At 34.8% G+C, this 20,912-nt stretch overlaps 3 protein-coding genes across 3 annotated transcripts; all 3 read right to left on the bottom strand.

Moving 5' to 3' along the window:
• Positions 1 to 724: 724 nt before the first annotated feature.
• LOC106140139 (protein rolling stone) lies at positions 725 to 10,078 on the bottom strand. Its single transcript, XM_013341675.2, has 4 exons — positions 8,778 to 10,078; positions 4,335 to 4,451; positions 3,963 to 4,155; positions 725 to 3,633 (listed from the first exon to the last, which is right to left on the bottom strand). Exons 1-4 carry the CDS (start codon positions 9,070 to 9,072, stop codon positions 3,423 to 3,425), a joined length of 816 nt encoding a protein of 271 aa, XP_013197129.2. The 5' UTR covers positions 9,073 to 10,078; the 3' UTR covers positions 725 to 3,422.
• Positions 10,079 to 11,609: 1,531 nt separating this feature from the next.
• LOC106140138 (protein rolling stone-like) lies at positions 11,610 to 15,706 on the bottom strand. Its single transcript, XM_013341674.2, has 4 exons — positions 15,339 to 15,706; positions 14,799 to 14,909; positions 13,391 to 13,580; positions 11,610 to 12,127 (listed from the first exon to the last, which is right to left on the bottom strand). The coding sequence occupies exons 1-4, from the start codon at positions 15,649 to 15,651 to the stop codon at positions 11,902 to 11,904; spliced, it is 840 nt and encodes a 279-aa protein (XP_013197128.2). The 5' UTR covers positions 15,652 to 15,706; the 3' UTR covers positions 11,610 to 11,901.
• A 486-nt stretch (positions 15,707 to 16,192) lies between these two features.
• LOC106140140 (protein rolling stone-like) lies at positions 16,193 to 19,988 on the bottom strand. Its single transcript, XM_013341677.2, has 4 exons — positions 19,617 to 19,988; positions 18,524 to 18,637; positions 16,876 to 17,062; positions 16,193 to 16,441 (listed from the first exon to the last, which is right to left on the bottom strand). The coding sequence occupies exons 1-4, from the start codon at positions 19,927 to 19,929 to the stop codon at positions 16,255 to 16,257; spliced, it is 801 nt and encodes a 266-aa protein (XP_013197131.2). The 5' UTR covers positions 19,930 to 19,988; the 3' UTR covers positions 16,193 to 16,254.
• Positions 19,989 to 20,912: the final 924 nt, after the last annotated feature.

The raw sequence follows: 20,912 nt of genomic DNA, 5'->3' as shown, positions 1-20,912 counted from the left end.
TTAAAAGAAAAATCCATCACAAAAGTAAGTTTTAGTAGTGTTAACCTGGTTGTAATGCTTTGATGTGTAGTACCAGCTTATTTTATTTTTTAGCAGAAGGTATGTATATGCAAAAATTTATAATTTTTAACTTTATGACTGAATTGACTTAAGATTTTATTTCGGGCGAGGATTTACCACTGCCTTAAAAAATAAAAAAAATTAAAAGAATTGAATTTTTTACGGTGCAATACTATAACTTTCGCATGAAAGGCAATTTGTCACTGAGTGTGATGCTTTTGGCTTCCAAAAAATATGAATTTTATTTTGTGTGTTTTGGTATAAAAAAATTGCAATACGTGTATAAACTACATAAAATTATGTATGACTTTGAACTAAGTGACGTGCCTTAAGCTCTCGTGCAAGGCAAGTGTTTGAGTATTTGAATGGGTTTAGGTTGCCCGCGTATCTGTATATTATCTTATAGAAATATAGCTTACCTATATAAGCGCTTGCGAAAGATGGTATACTTTTATGTGGCAACAAAAAGTTATGAAGATTATAGAACACACGCACAATCGTAAAACACATCTTTGAGCGAAAAGGTTAAAATAATGAAACATATTAAGAATGCAAATTAACTAAATTATTATCAAGCATATAATACCACAGTAGTTTTGTACATTCATGTATACTTATTATACCATTCCAAATGATTTGTTTGGTATACCTAACCTTACAATATAACTATGCGTTTTTAAGTGTAATAATTAAGTATTTGTGATCTTTAGCGGATAACGTAGTTTTTTTGTAACTTAAAATTCTTAAAAACATATTTATTACTTATGTCCCAAATGTGCCTAATCCTCCTTGTCCTAGTGAATTTTATGCGTATTTTACAACATTGTTTAAAAAAAGTAGGTGAATATTTATCACGACGTGTGGTCACGAGTTATAGTCGTGGTTACGTGAAAATAACTGAATTTATTATATATTGCGTGTTCGGCTTTTATATTAAACTTATTGAAATTTTTCTTTTTATATCTCATTATAGAGGTACACGACATACTAAATCAATATATTTTGTTTCATTGAACGTTACCGTTGCAAACAATAAGAACAGGGGTTTAAAATAATTTTAGCTAATATCCTAATATATGATACTGTTATTAGGTCTATCGAGACGCTTTAGCGTTAAGGTACTGTAATGTGTAACAAGTTACAAATATGGAATAAGATATATGTTGTAATATTTAATTGATGTAAAGTGTGTATTTGTAAGTATGTGGCGTTTCGTGGATGCATATTTAAAATTCTCTTTTAAATTTCACTAAAATATTTATGGAAGATTCACAAATTTCATTTCTGCTAAGAATCCAACTCAATAGTTAACAACATAAGTTTCATATTTTTTTAGATGAATAAGACTTTACACACGCTACACCTGGAAAACGTAGAAGGTATCTAATTTTTAACATTAATATGGAATTTAATCTGTCGCTTCATTTATTACAGACGAGTCAATTCATTTTGTTTTTAAACAAATGTGATATTCGTCCACGAAACGCTAGGATAGTCTTTGCTTGGTTAGTAAGCAGTGATACCATTTCTTAAAGGCTAGCTGTGAGCTATGAAATAGGTGTTCCATTTCACGAAATCCATTTAATTTTCTATGCCTATTATACATATTGCTTTTTTATCGTGTGTTTAATGAGCGGCACTGAGTTTTCATGCGGCCAAAATGTATCTGATCGGGCTTTATGACTGCCTTCTAGTGATGACAGTCGGGACCAATAGCTTAACGTGCTTTCCGAAGCGCGAATGAGCTCGAAAAAATTTTGTACCCCCATCCAAGTTTATAATAACACAAACATTCATAGTTTTTAAAACAAATGTCGCACAGATTCGTGAGATGAAACAACTATTGATGCCCCGTGAATGGTATCGTGGAAATGATCTCTGGAAATGCCTTTTAAACTTAGGACTATTGAATTGACATTGTAGCATAATTTCTCATGATTGTGATATCATACTTATAATATAACAAATGTACAATGGAAATTCCCATGTTGTAAGTTAGCCTGACTAGTATATGTAAGTATGTTAAGATGGGTTTGCTAAGATGTGATTCTTCAATTATCCTTTATCTCTATCATAATTTTACGGACAAAAACGAGCCGTAATATGCTTTTCAGATACCAGAATCCATAAGTGGTCTAAATTACATTACAAGAACCATATTTTTTACCATTGCACGATCTGACCCTTTCGGTCTTCTTGACTTAATGACAAATAAAGGTCTTAATGACAGATTTTTCACACTATTGGTACCACCAGCTAACAGAGGGTCTCAAAGCGATAGAAGGAAGCGTGCGACACACCTTCATTTCAAGGCAAGGCTCAGACCGCGACACCTGATCTAGTTTACGATTTAGCTGTATCTGTGTACATAAGAAATATATTTTTGGATATAAAAACTAATTGTAAGTTGGCTTATTTTTTGAGACTGTTGTCCAAAATATAATCATGATATTGTTTTGTTAAAATTATAATATACCTTATGGTAGACGTATTTCAAAATTATTTTTATAAATGAACTTTATTTTAGTTGTTGCTATTTGTTTTGTTTAATACTTTCTGATAATAGAACGTTAACGTACGTGTCGACTCGCTACAGACAGACACAATAAGTCATACTTTAATCACATATCATAGTTATTATTTAGTTTGTTATTAATCATACTGTAATTGATTGCTTTGTGTTTGAATGCATTATAATATAAAATAAATGTTCTGAATTACTATATCTTGTTTTTTATTTCTCCATCTTACAATATTTGTTCAAAGAGAACTAAATAAAAAGCAACATTGTTATATTACATAATTAAAGTTAATATGTACATCTTATTTAATTAACAAACCATAAATGTATATACGTATATACAAGAGGTTTAAGTACCTAAGAAATTATAATAAACCTTTCACATTATTAAGCAATTTCTCTTTTAAACTTAGAAATTGATGGAAAAGTTTCTTATTACTACATATAAAAGAAAATTGATTATAAACATTATTATCACGCATTTACATAAATTAAAATACCTAATGGAAACAAAATTGGCACGAATATATAGATTTTTGGTTTCCAAATTGTGCACTTATAAGGTGAAACTAAAGTTAAATTTATGGTTTATTACAAAATAAGAGCTAAGCTGCTAGAGAGAATCTTAATACTGTCTGGTTGAGGGTGAAATGATGTTTTGTAATTGAGAATTTAGTACCTAGTCGAATACACGTACTACTTTAAGTTTTTGATGAAATGCAAAAATTGGACTATCATGTGGATAATGTGGGAACAATATCACATCTTATTGAAATATTCGTCACGTCATAAAATATATTTAATCGGCGCGGGCGCTGATTTTGTGATTCAATTCCATTCGTCATACTATTCTCGAAAGAGAATCGGGTACTATTGGCAAGTCGTGGCTGACGGTTCGAATAAGGTCCAAGGAGATCTTATCCCGGCAAAGAGCGAGTAGCCACAGCACTGCGTAGACGACGATAAGGCCAGCCAATGAGGATGCGACGAGGGCGGTTGTTCGCCAGCCATACCGCCAGTCCAGCACTGCGTAGATAAATGGGGAACCCGCTCTGAAAAAAAAATACATTGTAATCAGAAAAGGTTCAACAGTTAAATATATATTTCCAATAGTATCCAGCACGTGCAAAGATCTCCCTTATTTTCTTTACATATGGAAGACCTACCTACACTGGGCCATCAGAGCTGGAAAGAGTCTTAGATGTTTGAACCAACGTTTTTTATGTGCGTTGTGTGTGTCTACGGCCCGCCGACACAGGCTTGGCTTAGCCTTCTGACACTGGTTTATGAAGATCAGACGTCAGTTGCTCTTTGTTAAACTGGGAGGTAATCCTGTCAAATCATCTAGATTATGGCTATATAAAACGTTTAAAAAACTCACCCATCAGTGCCTCCTGCTGCGTAGTAAATGGCGGTGAACACAGCGTACCAAATCCCTACGCCAAGGGGCTGATAAAAGTGCAGTATTCGTACAGGGGTGCGTGACGCTACAACTTCAGCTATCGCGAGGCAAGAGTTGATTCCGTGGGTCGCGACGTCCAGCCAGAACATACGCGGCTCAATATCTGCCATATCTGGAACAGAGAATCATGGTTTTCCTGCAACTTCGGGAAGTAAATAATTCTGAGAAGGTACCTAACCAGGGCAATATGAAACGCCGTGAAACTTTATTTAAAGGAATGTTTTGATATTTAATTCTCAATTTTAAAAACAATAATAAGATTTAATGAAAGTATGGATGCTAGCATTTTACCTGGATCGTACAAAAGGATCCAATAGAGCGCTGTGATGAGCAAGGACACGCTGACGGCAATGTTGAACAACAGCCAATACATGCTGACGTACCACGGGACCTCTGATGTTTCTGAAACTAAACAGGAGGAAACATTAAGGCGAGCGAAACCGTACATTCAAGCAACTACGATCCAACATACTTTCGAAATCGATAGAAAACCATTAAAAGAAACGCAAAGAGAGATAATAGCTGAAGGCAAAGGATAGGCAACGGTTCACTGTGTCTGGCACATAAATAAGGCGAGGGTCATTTTTAATGGACCGGCTGTCGTGATTATGGCATACGGCTTATTTACATGTGTTGTAAGTTATTACGTCACGGTGCCGTGGTCACCGTTTCGTCGAAGTGGGCCAGCGGCCCGGGCCGTCTACGCCGGACGGTTGCCACAGAATTTCTCGAGTTGAATAGCAAATTTGCAGCTTAAAGTAAGTACGTGAGTACTGCCCATATGACATATCAATGAGAGGCAGTTCTCCGCTGTGTTTAGCCATTTCCGGTGTTTATCATTTCCATTGATTGTCCATTAATTAATAACTGTTTCTTATGATGATACCTAGTACTAATAGTTCTTATAATGATACTGTAATAATAGCATATCGAAGAGAAGATGTTGGTGAATGAAAAAAAGCAAAACAAATAGGTGTTCTGTTTTAAGTTGCGTGGATTTAAGTTAATAGGATACATTTGAATTGAAAAATATAATATTATACATTAATCTTTAAAAATCAAATTTCATTAAAAATCTGTCCAGTGTAAACTTGAGTTCAAACTTACAAAAATACAAACACAAACAATCATCAATATGACTATTCTTCTTGTAATCTTTAAGGTTGCTTTTCTTTATCCTCGTCATTGTGTGTGTCGCATCGCGTGCAGGTTGCATCTACAATAACAGGTGCACTGCGTTTATAGCGACTGGATCCATTCATGATTCAAGGTCAATGATCAGAACATGTATTTTTGTTTACACGTAGATATAGAAGTACCTACATTTTCTAATTTTTGTTTGTTGTTGTAGTGTTTTGTCCCTGTTAAGGAAGAAGTCTGATTTCCGCTGAATCAGCCGCCTACAAGTGAATCAAATCAAAAACTATCTATGTAATGAGGGTTTAAAATATTTTTATTTTTACCTAGGTGAGAGGCTTATCTTCCTTAAACCAGTTGTATGTTTCAGTTTTTGCAAAGCTGTTAGAAAATGTTTGAAAAATATATACAAAGTTTTCTCTTAATTGATAGTGTGGATAAATCACCGTTAACAAACTCGTTTTGTTGTGGCCACCGGATTGCATATCTAATTTATGTCCATTTCTATATTATAATAGATAGGTACTCGTACTTAGATAATACTCAAAGCAACATTTGGCTAGAAAGATAATAGAAGGAGGTTATAGTAGTCAAAAGTGGAGACACATGAAAAATTTAGTCTATGCTGCCGGGAAAAAGGTGGGATTATTCAAGGCGCATTATTTATCCTGGAGATATGTAGGTACATTCTTTCTGTGGATTTTCATAACATCTTTTATATTTGAAACTATCTTGGCAATATTTTTTCAGACGTAACATTTACTAAAACGGCTTAACTGGACGATGGTCTAGATTTCAAAGTGAATTTGTGTGATACCTAATTGTCAATTAGGATCCAAAATGTTATAGGAACAAGAATAAAGTGGATATAACAAGGTGGAAACAGTTATGGGAAAGAACAAAATTATAGTATTATTTTAAAGATTTTCCTTGGAAAGTAACTAAATGTGGGCTAGTGCTTTAATATGGGCTAGTAACAATTCTCGAAAACCTACAGTCGAATGACACAACAAACGACGATCGTCCATCGCATTCATTCGCTTTTACATCGCACTCACTCACTCTCGTCAATCGCGCGCGAGCTGTCGCCATTGTCAGCTGTTTTTGTGTTGCTGCTGTCGAAAAGTTTTCTGAGGTACGTATCAATGTGTTGTTTAATCAAAGAAAATTAGGTCTTAATACTGTAACCATGTGTTTTATTGCAAAATATAAGTTTAATTTTATGATTTTCGATCGATTTATTGCTTGCTATATATGATTTGTAAAGAACAAGATCAAATTTATTTTAGTTAAGAATTCCGAATATGGGCTATTACTATGGTCCTAAATATGGGCTGCTGTGGCTTCGGTCATAACTTTGTCTCCATATAAAAATGACCTTATTGCAACAAATAGGAAGAAAATTGAAAAAGAAAATAAAACAAAAGATAAGAAACCCAAGCAAAAGAAAAGAAGTTTAGGAAATAAGAAAGCCAAGACCAAAGAAGAAAGTGTAAGTGAAGAATATGTCCAATTTGATTCAGATAGTGAACCAGATGCCCCTATAGGAAGAGAGGCTCCTGATACTGCCGATGCAGCGTCAGGAATTTTTTTCCGAAAACGAGGCAGGAGAACTGTGGGTAAGATGTTTAATGTGTCAGCTCTGGGCACATAATGACTGTGCTGGGCCAGAGTTTGACACTTGGATATGTGATTTTTGTAAGTAAATTATGTGATTTCTTCCATCTACCAAAGTAATTTGATCTCTTATAAGGTAAATATTTATAATTGTTATTTTCGTAGAAGACATATTAAGTTTCTATTAGTAGCCCATATTTAAGTACCTGTTCCATATTTAGAATCTATTTTGATATTTTGTTTAATGCTCAAGATAATAATATATAATAATATTAAGAACATATGATTGTTACTTAGCTCTTTAAAAATGTATGTGTGATTATTTTGACCACAATAAATGGTTAATTTTTTAATAGTTTTTTATTTTTGAGGCAAATACAAAATGGTAGCCCATATTTGGTTACTTTCCTCTATATTTTAATTGTTGGAAGAATTCACAATTAGGATAAGTCCGCCATTGTACTAAGTCTTCTAAATCCAATGACTTGTTTCGTAATTTGTTATATTCTTTTTATGTGCAATAAAGAGTTTACATACATACAATAGATATAGATAGGTACATACTTCATCGTCACCTTTTCCCACTTTTTACGTCTTCTAGAATTGGTTTTGTCTCCTGCCATTCCACTAGTCACAGATAGATTGATAGATACAGGTAGATTCTAGTCTTTTTTCTTATATTATTATTAAGAGAAGATACTTATTCAAAGCTAACTGGTGTCTGTCTCTGTGGAGTTAAGTGATTCTTGTAGTGGTTGAACCAAATCCTAACCAAATGGATTGGCTCGAAAATGGCAACCCTCCAGTAGAATAAGGAAAGTAGCTACTTTGCAAAATGTATAAGTTTAAATTTAATTTTGCCTACACAAATAAATATGAATTTGTTATCTACAATATCTTCCATACTTGAGTTTCCACTAGTTGCCTCTATGGCTTTTCTACTTCAGCATTCTCACTTATTTTTAGATATGAATTTAAATTAATGTCATTTCGCTCATGGCCTCGACATGAAGAAAAAAAAAGAAACATTATCTTAATACGTTATTCACTTACAAGTATTATTGCTTAGGTGCTGTTCCGATAACCAAGTAAGTACCTACATGTTACGTAGAAAATTCTGGGATTGGTGAAAATTATCTGTTGATGTTGCTAGCTAGTCGCCTATAAAAAGGAATCCCAAGTTTATATGGCTATTCCTTAGTCGCCTTTTACGACATCCATCGGAATGAGATTGAGTGGTTTTATTCTTTTTTTTATTGGTGTCGGGAACAATATGGCTCTTCAGATTATTCAGATATTGGGAAATTAATTATGTTTGGTTTCTTGGGGAATGTTGATTTGATGTCCTAGCAGGGAGAAGGTAGAGATTGGAAGATTAAAATAATTACGGTTGATGGAGTGTCAATCTTTAGTTTTATTTAATCTGTATTTGGGTCATGTTACTGCTAAGAAATAACAATTTGTAGGCATTACAATAAAATCTAACTAATAATGACCCTTTAGAACGAGCGAACCACATGTAAACATTATGTTATCGTCTTTATAAAGAGACGTGACTTCTGTGCGCTTCCAAAGATAGAACAATTACTAATTAGTAGGTAGGCACCTTATTTGTGAAGTTCCTACATTTTTAGGTTTGTAAATAAATTGTTGTACAAAAATGCGAGGCTTTATTCCAGGAGCCAGCTTCTCTTGTTATACTTTTTTATTTACCAACGTATTGTCATTGAACAGATTTCTTTAAAATTTGAGCTACCTACACTACACTACATACAGGTAGGCATAGGTAATGATGATTTGGTAAGGATGATGATATTTCGGGAGTCCACACGGTAGCAAAAATCGGTTTAAAAGTTATGTTCACCTATTATGCTTTCAATTTCAATTATAAATTTACGTTTACTTATAAAATTAAATAATTTACTTAATGGTTATTTTAAATTTGGAAAATTAATAAATAAATAAAGAATATTTACTCACCGGAAGACGTTTTGCACACTGCCACAAATGAAACCAGCACCCCGCTGAGAAGCATCATAGTGACGAGCAGGAGGCCCCAGTTGGTGAGGAACAGCAGCCAGCGGACGTTCCAGCCTTCCACCAGGGACCAGCACAGCACGGCGATGGCCGCCGTCACCAACGCCAGTCGCACCACCAACAGCGGCACCGGAGAATCTCCCCGTTGCCATGACGACGCGTAAAAATCACTCAACCTCTCGCTCGAAGAAACCCACGCTTCAGACAACGATATTGTCTTCCTATAACATTTCACCATTTTACCGAACACTCACTAAATTCCCACGACACTGATTAAATTTGGTGATATTCGATAGAGGGAGATAAGTCTTTCGCAACGCTGCACCGAGGAATGAAGGATAGTGAGAGTATCGGATCACTTGTTATCGGTGAGACTCACATTATCAATATCTAGTTTAATCTATTAAATTGGACACAATAACTGGCTGTTTATTTTGGAAGAGATAAATATCTACTTGTGTATCGTTTGGGCAATTTTATGGTTACTTGAGTTTTGTATAAGTACACTTATTTAATAGTTTATGTTAGTAATTTCATTGTTCTTACAATTTATTGGTAAGAGAAGGAATAATTTATTTTAAGTTACGAGGAGTACGAGGAGTGCGCGCGAGTCTGTAGTCCGGCGCGCGCGCAGCAGCAGCGTTCCAAACTGTGCGTCTTGAAGTGCAGGCGGCGCCGCGAGCAATAACCAAACTTACGCAAACATTGCCAACTTAGCTTATGTAATTACTTATAAACAGGTTTAGCAGCAAGAGAATTTCGTTGCTGTACAATTAACGAAGCCAGTAATTACAGTAAATAAAAGTAAAAACTAACGGGGCGATAAAGATAGGGGAATTAGGTCTACCCTACACTTGAACGCGTTGTAGGTTGAGTTGATCATACAAATATTTTCTGTCAGATAATTTTGTAAAACCTTCGGAGCAGACGACTGGCGAGAGTTGATAGGTGATCGCAATTTGCGAGGATAAGCGGGAAGAGAAAAATCTATCTTGTTACCTTGCATTTACAACATATGCAACTTACTGATTTCTGGGCTATTTAATTGCATTAAACATATTGTTTGCGGGACATACCATCACGTGGTTCGTTGTAACTTGGAGTTTTCCACCATATTATATTTAATATAAACGTAAATAAGCATTAATAGGTACGTTCGCACGTAGGAAAACATCGAAGACATACGAGGTACTTAGTTTATTTATAAAGACTAAATTATATCCCTTTGCTCAAGACTAAGGTGAGTACTTACACGAAGTAGTCTGTAAAAACCATTATGATTGTAAATTTTTCTCCAAGATCACGATCACGAAATTTATATTGATGCTTTCTTTATTCTCAATCAACTTCAAAAGAAGTACCTATGAAGCATTTTATACCAACAGCTAACAGCATCAAAGGGTAGTTAAATCACTTATGCTTAAAATACACATATTTTGTATAGGCATATAATATTAATATAAAGTTTGCAGTTTTTATTTATAATTAAATCACTTTCCTATGTTTAACTTCTTTTTACGCCTTGTTTACAAACAGGAACATCCATCATTACAATATGGCCGTGACGTTTCACAAAGTCACCATCAGTTAATAAATGACAAAAAGAGGAAAGCATAGACCCCGCCCGGTGTTCATTGACATAATTATTTATAACTAGCTGTGCCCGCGACTTCGTCCGCGTGGAATAGTTAATTTAGGCATCATTGAAACCCTCAAGCATGAATAATTTTCCCCGATTTTTTTCACATTTTCCATTACTTCTTCGCTCCTTAAAGTTGCAGCGTGAAACATTACGGCAGGCTATATAACAATATAGCCTAAAGCCTTCCTCGATAAATGGTCTATTCAACACAAAAAGATTTTTTCAATTTGAACCAGTAGTTCCTCAGATTAGTGCGTTCAAACAAACAAACAAACAAACAAACTCATCAGCTTTATAATATCAGTAGATATACATTAAGTAGGCTTTAAGTATCTACTCTTAGCCATCCTCTGACAGAACCTCCATAAAGCACAATAAGTAATGTTTTTAAAACTGTGAGCTCCAATGAGAGTTTAAATATTTATAATTAAGTGGAGTACTCTAAGGTTTTATATAACGCTTATTTAAGAAATAATAAAATATTCATCCCTCCTCTCATGGGTCTATTGGAAGAGATTTCTATTGAAATAAGTAGCGTCTTTGTACTACAATTACGGAATTAAATGCTCATGTATAAAATATTGAGAACATAAAAAAATGAATTAAAAAAATAAACCGAACATGACAATTCTGTAAGAAATATATGTTTATCTACTTACATACCTTCATTCCTCACGGTCATGAGATTCCAAGATCAGAATGGATTTTCCAATAATTACTATCGTCGTAATGGAGAAATATAAGGTACTTTAGCTACCTACTCGTATAAACCCTACAGAATATATATAAAATCATTGTACATGCGCGTGTACTTTTTTTAGATGTTCTTTTCTTTAAAATAAACTTCATTTTAACGGACTTGATTATAATATATCATATAATAATATGCATGTAGATTGTAAGTATAGTAATCTACATTTTAGAGTTATACCATAATTTGTTAAACCATACGACAATTATTAAGCGATATATAGTAAGTATCCTATAATAATGAATAAAAATTTTGAATTTTGAGAGGAATCAGGCTGAGAATTGGGCTCCGAACTTCAGAAGTTCGGAGCCCAATTCTCAGCAGAGCAGAGGGTGCAAAAAAGATACAAAGGAAAGATGAGAGAGGATTTATAAGTACGAAATACTCATGTTTAACTATATAATTTATTGCTAAGGTAAAATACTGGAACATTATAATAGTTAACGGTTTTTAATAAATAGTTGACTTACATAAAAACATACAAAGCAGAACTTAAAAAGACTGCAAACACTTACTATAAATTGAAAGGAATTTTCAAAATATCTACAATGGCGGCTCAGCTGAAATCTTTTGAAAGTGTAGTAAGGCAAAAAAATCCCAGATATGTTGACAGACAATTTCCTGACCAATAGAACATTGGCAGGTTAGTACAAACTACTCTTCGCTGGTCAACACTAGACACTAGTTTGTGTTCTGTCAGTGGGTTGCCTCAATGGCACCTCTTCTTTCACGTAAACCGACGGCTCGATGAGTTTGTTGGCAATTGCGTCCCTGCCAAGGGTGAAGCCGATAGTGAGGAAGTACAGGATAACCAACAGGACTCCCGTCAGTACTCCCACTCCGATCGTCAGCCCTGGACGTCGCCAGTCCAATACGTAGTACACGAATGGGTTCTGATGCCTGTAATCAATATAATAAATATTACTCTAAGTTTTAGATTATTCTAGCGTGTTGATTGCTCAAATGACATTTCGAATAATGTTTTAGAATCATCTCGAAAAAAAATTATCTTAAACAAACCCACTTCAAGCGAACGGAGGCGCCTTTGTTAACTTTGAAATTGATGCCTTTGCTTGGTGAACAAAGAGCTACTTGATAAAGTAGTAAAGTAGAACCTACTTACCTACACCTGATAAAATAAAATAATGAATTCCTAATTTCCTTACATCTTAGCTCCGTAATAATGATCCTTCCTAGCTGGCGTTGATCCCAGTTAAATCCCCCACCTCCCTGGAGAGAAGCTTACGGTGCGCCTTTTGATCATGATCCAATATTGTTAGTCAGGTTTTTACACGAAGCGACTCCCGTTTGACGTTCGTAACCATTGTAGGTTCTTTTTTGTTTTAGGGAATATTGATTAGCATAAGCTGCACGAGATGAGTGTGCCTATTAGTAGCCTTGTCGACATCCATGGCAAAGAGATGTGGTTCTATTTTCACGAGCCGGGAACCACACGGCATTTATAAACCCTACTGTTATAATGATCGTATTTATGCTATGTATTTTGAAGTGCGCATTAGGAAGTTGCTGCTGAACTGTTAGATCGCGTGTAATTTTTTAACAAAGCAGAGCATAAGCGTTTATCGCTTAGTCATAAATAGGTACATGATCGCGAGAAATAAATTACAATGCACCTGCCGACGACGATTGAGATATAATGGATAAACAATAGAATATTGGATGATGTATAAATTTCCTACATAACAAGTTAAGATTTTAGTTCTTATACCTACATTCATAGTAGGTATCTCTACTACTTCCATAAACTTTCTAGATGCTACCCTATATAACCCACAGTAATAATATGAAAAAACAAGATTTTGTATTTACCTACAGTATTTTCGTTTGCAGAGTGTAAACTCAAAAACTGATTTGTGGAAATGTAAAAATAGATAGTCTCAGGAGCGAAAGTCTATTTTATTTCTGGAAATTTCCATGTGAGTGAAGTCCCGTCAAATGGTCAAGTTTTAACATAAAAAGTATCTAGTGTTCTTAAACCGCCACCACGAGATAATATAAAGGCTTGTGTATTGAAGTGAGATTTGCAATAGAATAACATTGAAATGGCTACATTGGTTCTTCTTATCTTATAGTAAGTAGTTATATGTTATACTCAAACTCTTATTCATCCTAAATGCACATATCAAATGCACATAAACTCACATATCAACGCCTCCGGCCAAGTAGAAGATGAGCGTGAACAAGAAGTACAGCAGTGCGAAGAGGACGGGCTGGTACAAGTGGAGCAGCCTCGTGGGCTGAGCTGACGTCATCACCAAAAGCAGCATCACCAAAGAATTGAGCCCGTGGACCGCTATGTCGAGCCCATAGTTCAGTTCCTCTTGAACCCCAGCTAAAATGTATACATAATTGTTTCAACGTGTCTTTGATTTAAGAAATTTAGGCTTTGGTTGTTTATTCTCTACGCCCGGCTTCAACAGGATGCAATGCAATGCTCATGTTATATACCAATCAAATTCCAAATGAAACCTTACCTACATTTAATATGTAAGTAATTTGGTATTTAAAAAAACGTTCATCTGATACTTAGACTAGTGTATGATAAACCCATACTATCCCAACTAATATATCCCAACTATAAATGCGAAAGTAAGGTTATTTGTTTGTTGGCTCTTCACGCGTTTTCTACTTAACTATATAGAATGCAAAAAATGTGTCAAGGCAAAGACTTGTGTGCATTGACATGCACCAATTTATTAGAATGAAAATATTAATTTTTACACGTTCTAATTCTCTAACTATGTAAACTATTCTAAACTGTCTATGATCATTCTATAGGGTCTAGTGAAGACGTTTTATTGTTATATACGTACATAATTTAGTATTTATAGTATGTATAGTATACGTATACGTATAACTTAGTCATTATTATTTTTTCGGCAATATTACGAGTGGTAGGTATTAGTCTCGATGCAGATTCGGTTAGAAGGCGGAGACATAATAACCCCAATACAATCAATCCTACCTGTTTTATACGATGAAATATTATTCCATACCTGACGTCTGTAATCCTGATAAAATAAAATAAAATCCTTTATTTTTAAATAATAAAGATGGGTAGGAGTGGTTTTTCATCACCCAAATATTAAACGCAAGGTTAGCATGTATTTCTAAACAATATTCGCATACTATACCTAATGATAAAATAGTCGGTAGTCCTATTTATAATATTTAGCTTTTTAATTTTAACACCTGCCAATTTCTAGAAAATTTAAGTTTCTATGGAAATTCATATTAATCTTTGGTAAGTACATAGGTTACTTATTTTGACTTCTTTATTATTCCTTTTGAAAACGTTGTCGGAAAATTTGAGTAACGTTTAAAAACCATCAGGTATACCTACCAAGGGTAGAACTTTATTTTTTGCATCCCATCAAAGAGAACTTTGAACTTTTTTTGAACTATTAGTAGGAACCTATATAACTTATTAATTCATGATCTCTTGGGCCTATTGAGTAGGTACATTGAGTTAGTTTAAGTTTATAAATTAAATAAATCGTGATCAAAACATAAGTCAAAGGCATATAAGATCCTGTAAATTTTGACATACCTTCAAACAAGACCGTCCAGTAGAAAAGCGTGATGAGGAAAGCCAATGGCGCCGCAATGTTGTATAATATCCAGTAGGTTTTCATGTACCATGGCAGCTGGTGTTTGGTTCCTGTTTAAAAAACAAATTGAGAGTAGGCAGGTGCCAGTCAAATCATACATTGTAGTGAGCTAACAGGATATGTAAAGTGCCCGGGATAAGATGTTTTATTTTTAGGAAATTATTTTTTGTCCAAAGAAAACTATAGATACTTATATGGTTTTTACTTTTAGATATCTTTCAACAGTAAATTATTTATTTGAAAGGAAATAAGGTAAATATAAATGGAAAATAGGCAAACATTTGCCGCCTTCAAATCTTTTATTTTCATAAGTTTTTATCGCTTCAGCTGTAGCAAGACTCCTCCATCGTTATGGTTATGCAAAACGCATATAGACAGTAGTGCAGTAGGAGTAGTAAAATTCCTTTCCGGCTTCCGCGTAGTGAAATAAAAATATGCGATGACAACAGTTCCATTTTCAAAATGTAAATTGCACTTACTGTTAGGTCCATAGAAGAAAGATCTCGCCGATACTGCCGTAGCGAATCCTGTGGTCACAACATTGATGGTGATGCCCCAATGTGTCAAATAGATAAACCAGAACCTGTATATACCGCTCTGGATGTACAAGATAGACGATGCTAACACAATGCCGAGGGAACCGAGAAACAAGATCAGGCGCAAAATAAATAAAGGAGTAGCTGATCTGTTGGTCTGCCAAACACTCAGATAGAATTCGGTCGGGTTGGCATGCTCCAAGCCACACATTCGCAGCTGACACTGCTCTTTGAAATACTTTTTTATACCGCTCATAGTGATTATACCGCGCTTACTACTTTACACACCAATACCTTATCAATAACGTATCAGCTGCCAATATTCTATATCGTTTGTTATCTTTTGACCGACCTATATGTAGGTATATTTGAATCATGCCAAATTTCGTGATGACTCACCACGAGGTGTGGAGTACCGGTTATTCAATTTTATTGTTATTTTTTTTTAAATAATCTATATATTAAATAGATTATAAAGATAGGATGCTTGACATACCGTATTGTCTTTAAGTAAAACAGTTTTGAAGTTGCAAATATGAACCTGTTGGCGTTACAAGGAGCTGCTAGCGTATGCTGGATAAGGAACCTGATCAAATCAGCTCGCTATTTCAAAAGGGACGTATACAAAGAATTAATATTATTCTGATTTCTCTGGTTACATCCTATATAGTCAGGAGGCAAGAAACGTCGGCTGACAATAATAATTGTTTTTAACAGAGAACAAAAGGAAAGGGATAGGTACGTTATGAGAACTAAGCTTGTTCTTAGAACAAAAGCTTAATGGGAAAATAACAATGGCATATTTTACGTTTAATCAATAACTTATCTTAGAGAGCATATGATCACAATATTGTTTTTCCTATGAGTTAAAAGACATTGTTCTGGAGTCCCTTATGTACCGCTTTGAGAACCAGTCTCTAGCCAGGGATATGAGGACGACAAGGAGGTGGATGATGATTATCATTGCTGCTGACGCGAACACCATGCCAGTAGCGGGGCCGGGATCCCTCCAGTCAATGTTTGGGTAGATCCATGGGTCTCCGTTCCTGTAACGTATAAAAATCATAATAAATTATCTGTGCCAGGAAATGAAAGGAGAATAAATTAATACTTCATTAAAAAACTCTAAGAAGTTGGTGATGAATACAATGCAAACAGGATCTTTTGAGTTATTGGTTGATCCTTCCAGCGCAGTAGTTTATGAGACCATAGACTTATACTTCTTGTGTAAAAAATATGCTAACGCACAGAATCAAATACCTCATTACTAATCGATGCGTTAAAGATAGGCAAAAATATCGTGAAGAAACCCGTATATTCAGGCATCTTGACGCGTACAATCATGATCTAATATGGGTTAGTTATCCCAGCAGATGTTGCGGTCAAATGGGAGTTGCTTCGGTTAAAAACCTGCCACCCATTGACTCGCATGTAGTAGTGCAGAGATTGAAGTATAAAAGGGTAATTTATTTTAACTTACGGGTTAGTCCCTCCAGCGAAATAGTAGATGATGCCGAAGACCAAGTAGACCAGAGTAACGCTAATAGGTTGGTAGAAGTGCAAAATAAGGGAGGGGTGTTGAGCTGTGAGCAACAGACACATCATCAGGACGGAGTTTATCCCGTGGATAAACAAGTCCAGAACTTGGTTAATTGCGAACTCCTCCCCTGGAAATTATAATTGTAACTTATGTTAGATAAAAATATAGAATTAACATGACAGTTACAGAGAAGAGACAGAAAGTCTCTTTTTTTGGACCAGAGATAACCAGAGATAAAGAAGAAAAAGTGGAGAAAGTTAAAGATTTTGTTTATACATACATACATTAATACATACAATTACGCCTCTTTCCCGAAGGGGTTGGCGGAGACTACAGTCACTGTCACTCTATCAGTTCACTGTCTACTTTTTTTATTGTCTTTATCTACACTAATCTACATCTACACTAATATTATAAAGAGGAAAACTTTGTTTGTTTGGTTGTATTGAATAGGCTCAAAAACTACTGGACCGATTTTAAAAATTCTTTCACCATTCGAAAGCTACATTATCCACGAGTAACATAGACTATATTATATTTTGGAAAAAAATAGGGTTCCGTAATAATATATAAAAAAAATTGGCAAAACAGTGTTTGCCGGGTCAGCTAGTCTAGGATAAAATAAAAGCAATTCGTAAGAGACACAGTGTAGGCGAGTAAATTATAAGAAATAATAAGAATTTGTTTCGTATCTTATATACTTAAAAAAATATTAGGAAAATGGTTAAAAATATGGGTTTTCCTCTGTATTCAGAAATTGCGATTCGATTATTTATCTACCTTTTAAGTATTTCGTTATCAGAATTAGTATCATCATAACAAAATCAACCATATAAAAACTGTCTAATCATAAGTTATGAATATTATCTCAAATATTTTTTTTGCATAATTCACTTTAATCATTCAATTTTCAATTAAGTAGATATCATATAATCATATGAATATTATTGTTATATCAAGGAAAAGAGAGAGATTTTGTGTGAAAATTTTACCCCAAACTTGAAGTGCATCCATATAATTTGAAATATATGCATTATAGAGTAAAATATACAATACTGCAAACACGGAATTCATTTAATACCTAGATTAATTCACTTTTTTTTAAACCTTTTAATAAAAACAGAACCAAGAATGTAATTTTAAAGATTTGTTAATTGCAAAATAATAACAAAGGTAGCAGAAATAGACTTTAACCTTTAGGATCTAACCTTTTTTTAAACCTCAAAACTCTTTTGAAAAATGCTCGAAGTGACATAGCTTTAAAAAAAGAAGCCTCTTCTATCAGCGTGTAGTTATCCCCTGCTGCATAATGAGCTTGCCACACGAGCAAAGTTACACAGCAATGATGAATATCTACTACATTTCTAGAAAAGACAAATCTCACAGGCTCCAAGCAAATTAAAAAAGGCACATTACTATCTGCGTGCTTTTATAATCAAAGATAGCAATCAAAATGACTCAATTTGTGTCTCAATTCCATCAACGCAGACTTTAAGTTTTTTTTAAGACTGTTGGCTCTGTCATAGTTATGTATGTACTGTGTATGTATTATTCATGAGAAAGTATGTGTCCTGCCTATATTCCTTACCCATAGAAGATAAGAAGGCGTAGTAGAACGCTGTAATGAAGAACGCGATCGGAACTGCTGCGTTGAAGCTGAACCAGTACGCCTTCACGTACCACGGCAGGCCGAATGTCGCGTCTGTAACAGGTAAGAGGGTGTTCTGAGAATTCTCTCTTAATATGTAGAAGTGAGTATCTATCCCACCACTACCCTGGCTCTACCAACCTTCCGGGTATACGAGCCGAATCATGGCAACTCGTCCGCTGCTCTCGCGTTTGCTTACTCTGACAGCGCACCCATTCTTGATTTGCTACAAAATCTACCGATGATCTTACAGATACTTCCTTGTTTCTTAGGAGATACTGTAAGTAAGTGTCCTTTATGAAAATATTTTACAGGCATTTTACTCCGGCGTAAGACCCAGTTACGGCCTTAAGCGGGGAAACGCAATTAAAAGACAGAATCAGGAGATAGAAGAAGTATGTTATCTAACAATGTTCTCTTATCATCATGAAACTCTCTTAAAGAATACTTATTTTACGAATAATGGGTGCGGTATTCATTAATACTCGTACTGCATAATTTTTATTATTTAAATAAGCTTTGACGTTGCTTACATCACGTCGAAACAAGGATTACCTTTCAGCTTCCTTATCTCATTTCGCACGCTCTGTACAAAGAACGAAACAGACTAAGGTAATACCACTATTTTGTGAGAGCAGTAATACTACTTCTTATTTTATCTGTTTTAAATGAGTACCTATACTTACCAATACATAATGGTACGCTTATCGGTCAATCAGCTTAAATATATGTATATACTATCAATACTACCTGTATATTTCAAGTTGGTTTTGAGACAAACAGGATTTATTATTATATATAATAAATTTATTTATGAAGAAAATATTGGATATTATAAGCATAGTAAGCTATGCTTCGGGCCATGAGGTCCAGGTCAGGTTTGGTATGACTGCTAGAATGTCATGTACCTTTTTCCGTGGAATTCCGAACTGTTAGATGCTCGGAGTTGGCTCCAGACAGGTATGTAACTATGTATGTGATATTTTACATAAGAATTAATTAAATACAATACTTTTAACAATTGTAAACTTACCTATACCTCCCTGAGCATATGCTGCAATAGACACGCAGCATGCTAAAAAGGCACACACTGTATTCAATAAGATCCCCCAATGCGTAAGATAAATGGGCCAGTATTTAGCGTCTATGGCCTGACCGGTGAGAATCCCGGACGCCAGAACTATTCCTAGACATCCTAGGAATATCACGATTCTTATAAGAAGAAGTGGTACCGAGGAGCGATTGCTCTGTAATGAGCAAAGGTAGAATTCTGACGCCTCTTCGTTTTCTAGGAAGAACTTTCGCGCCATAAACTGGTTGTTAAGGTATTTTTTGGCGGCTCCCATTTTGTCGACACACTCCACTCGGTTAACACTAAATACTGCGGCTGGGAAATGTTATCAATGATTACGTAGCGTGATTGCTGGCGAGTAAAGATAGCGTTTTAGCGATGCATATCTATATAAGCCATAGAAAATTTAATCTTCTACTAAAGAGTCCATTGTTAAGAGATCTAAAGGGTCAGTTCTTATGAAGCAGTGAGATGCAGAGGTTATCGAATAATTCAGCCATAGGTACATACATTAATCACGTCTATTTCCCTTGCACGGTAGACAGGGCTAGCAGTCTTGAAAATACTGAAAAGCCACGTTCAGCTATATGGCTTCATGATTGAATTGAGATTCACATAGTGACAGGTTGCTTGCCCATTGCCTACAAGATGTCAACAATCCCAAGTTTATTGGCCTTTCCCTTAGTGGCCTTTTCCGACATTCATGTGATTTTTATAATGTATTTCGAATAATTCAGCCACTTTGTAAAAATCGACTCATCTCATATTCATAATTTTGTATGTCGTTTTAAGAAAACTCACTCAAATGATAATTCATATTGTTTGCTCATTTCCTTATTGAAGGGTTTGTAAAAATTTATGATTCACTAAAATTATTAGGTAAGACTAATATCGCGTTAATCTACTGCGATTGATAACTAATATAACTATAATTTATAACTGGTGATTTGTAGTTGGTTTTATTCAGAATGATATATTGATCATTATTATTTTTTATAGATACATTTGAAAGATTTGTAGATGTTATAGGTAACTTGCATTTCTGTTACGTAGAACTGCAACTACTTAAAACAATGGAGCAGATTTCTTTTATTACAAGTATACATACATACATATAATCACGTCTATCTCCCTTGCGGGGTAGACAGAGCCAACAGTCTTGAAAAGACTGAGAGGCCACGTTCAGCAGTTTGGCTTAATGATAGGATTGAGTTTCAAATACATAGTTTCAGGTTGCTAGCTCATCGCCTAAAAGAA

The sequence above is a fragment of the Amyelois transitella genome, chromosome 3 (genome assembly GCF_032362555.1).
Source record: "Amyelois transitella isolate CPQ chromosome 3, ilAmyTran1.1, whole genome shotgun sequence".
NCBI lineage: Eukaryota > Metazoa > Arthropoda > Insecta > Lepidoptera > Pyralidae > Amyelois > Amyelois transitella.
This window is presented reverse-complemented; position numbering and strand designations above follow the sequence as displayed.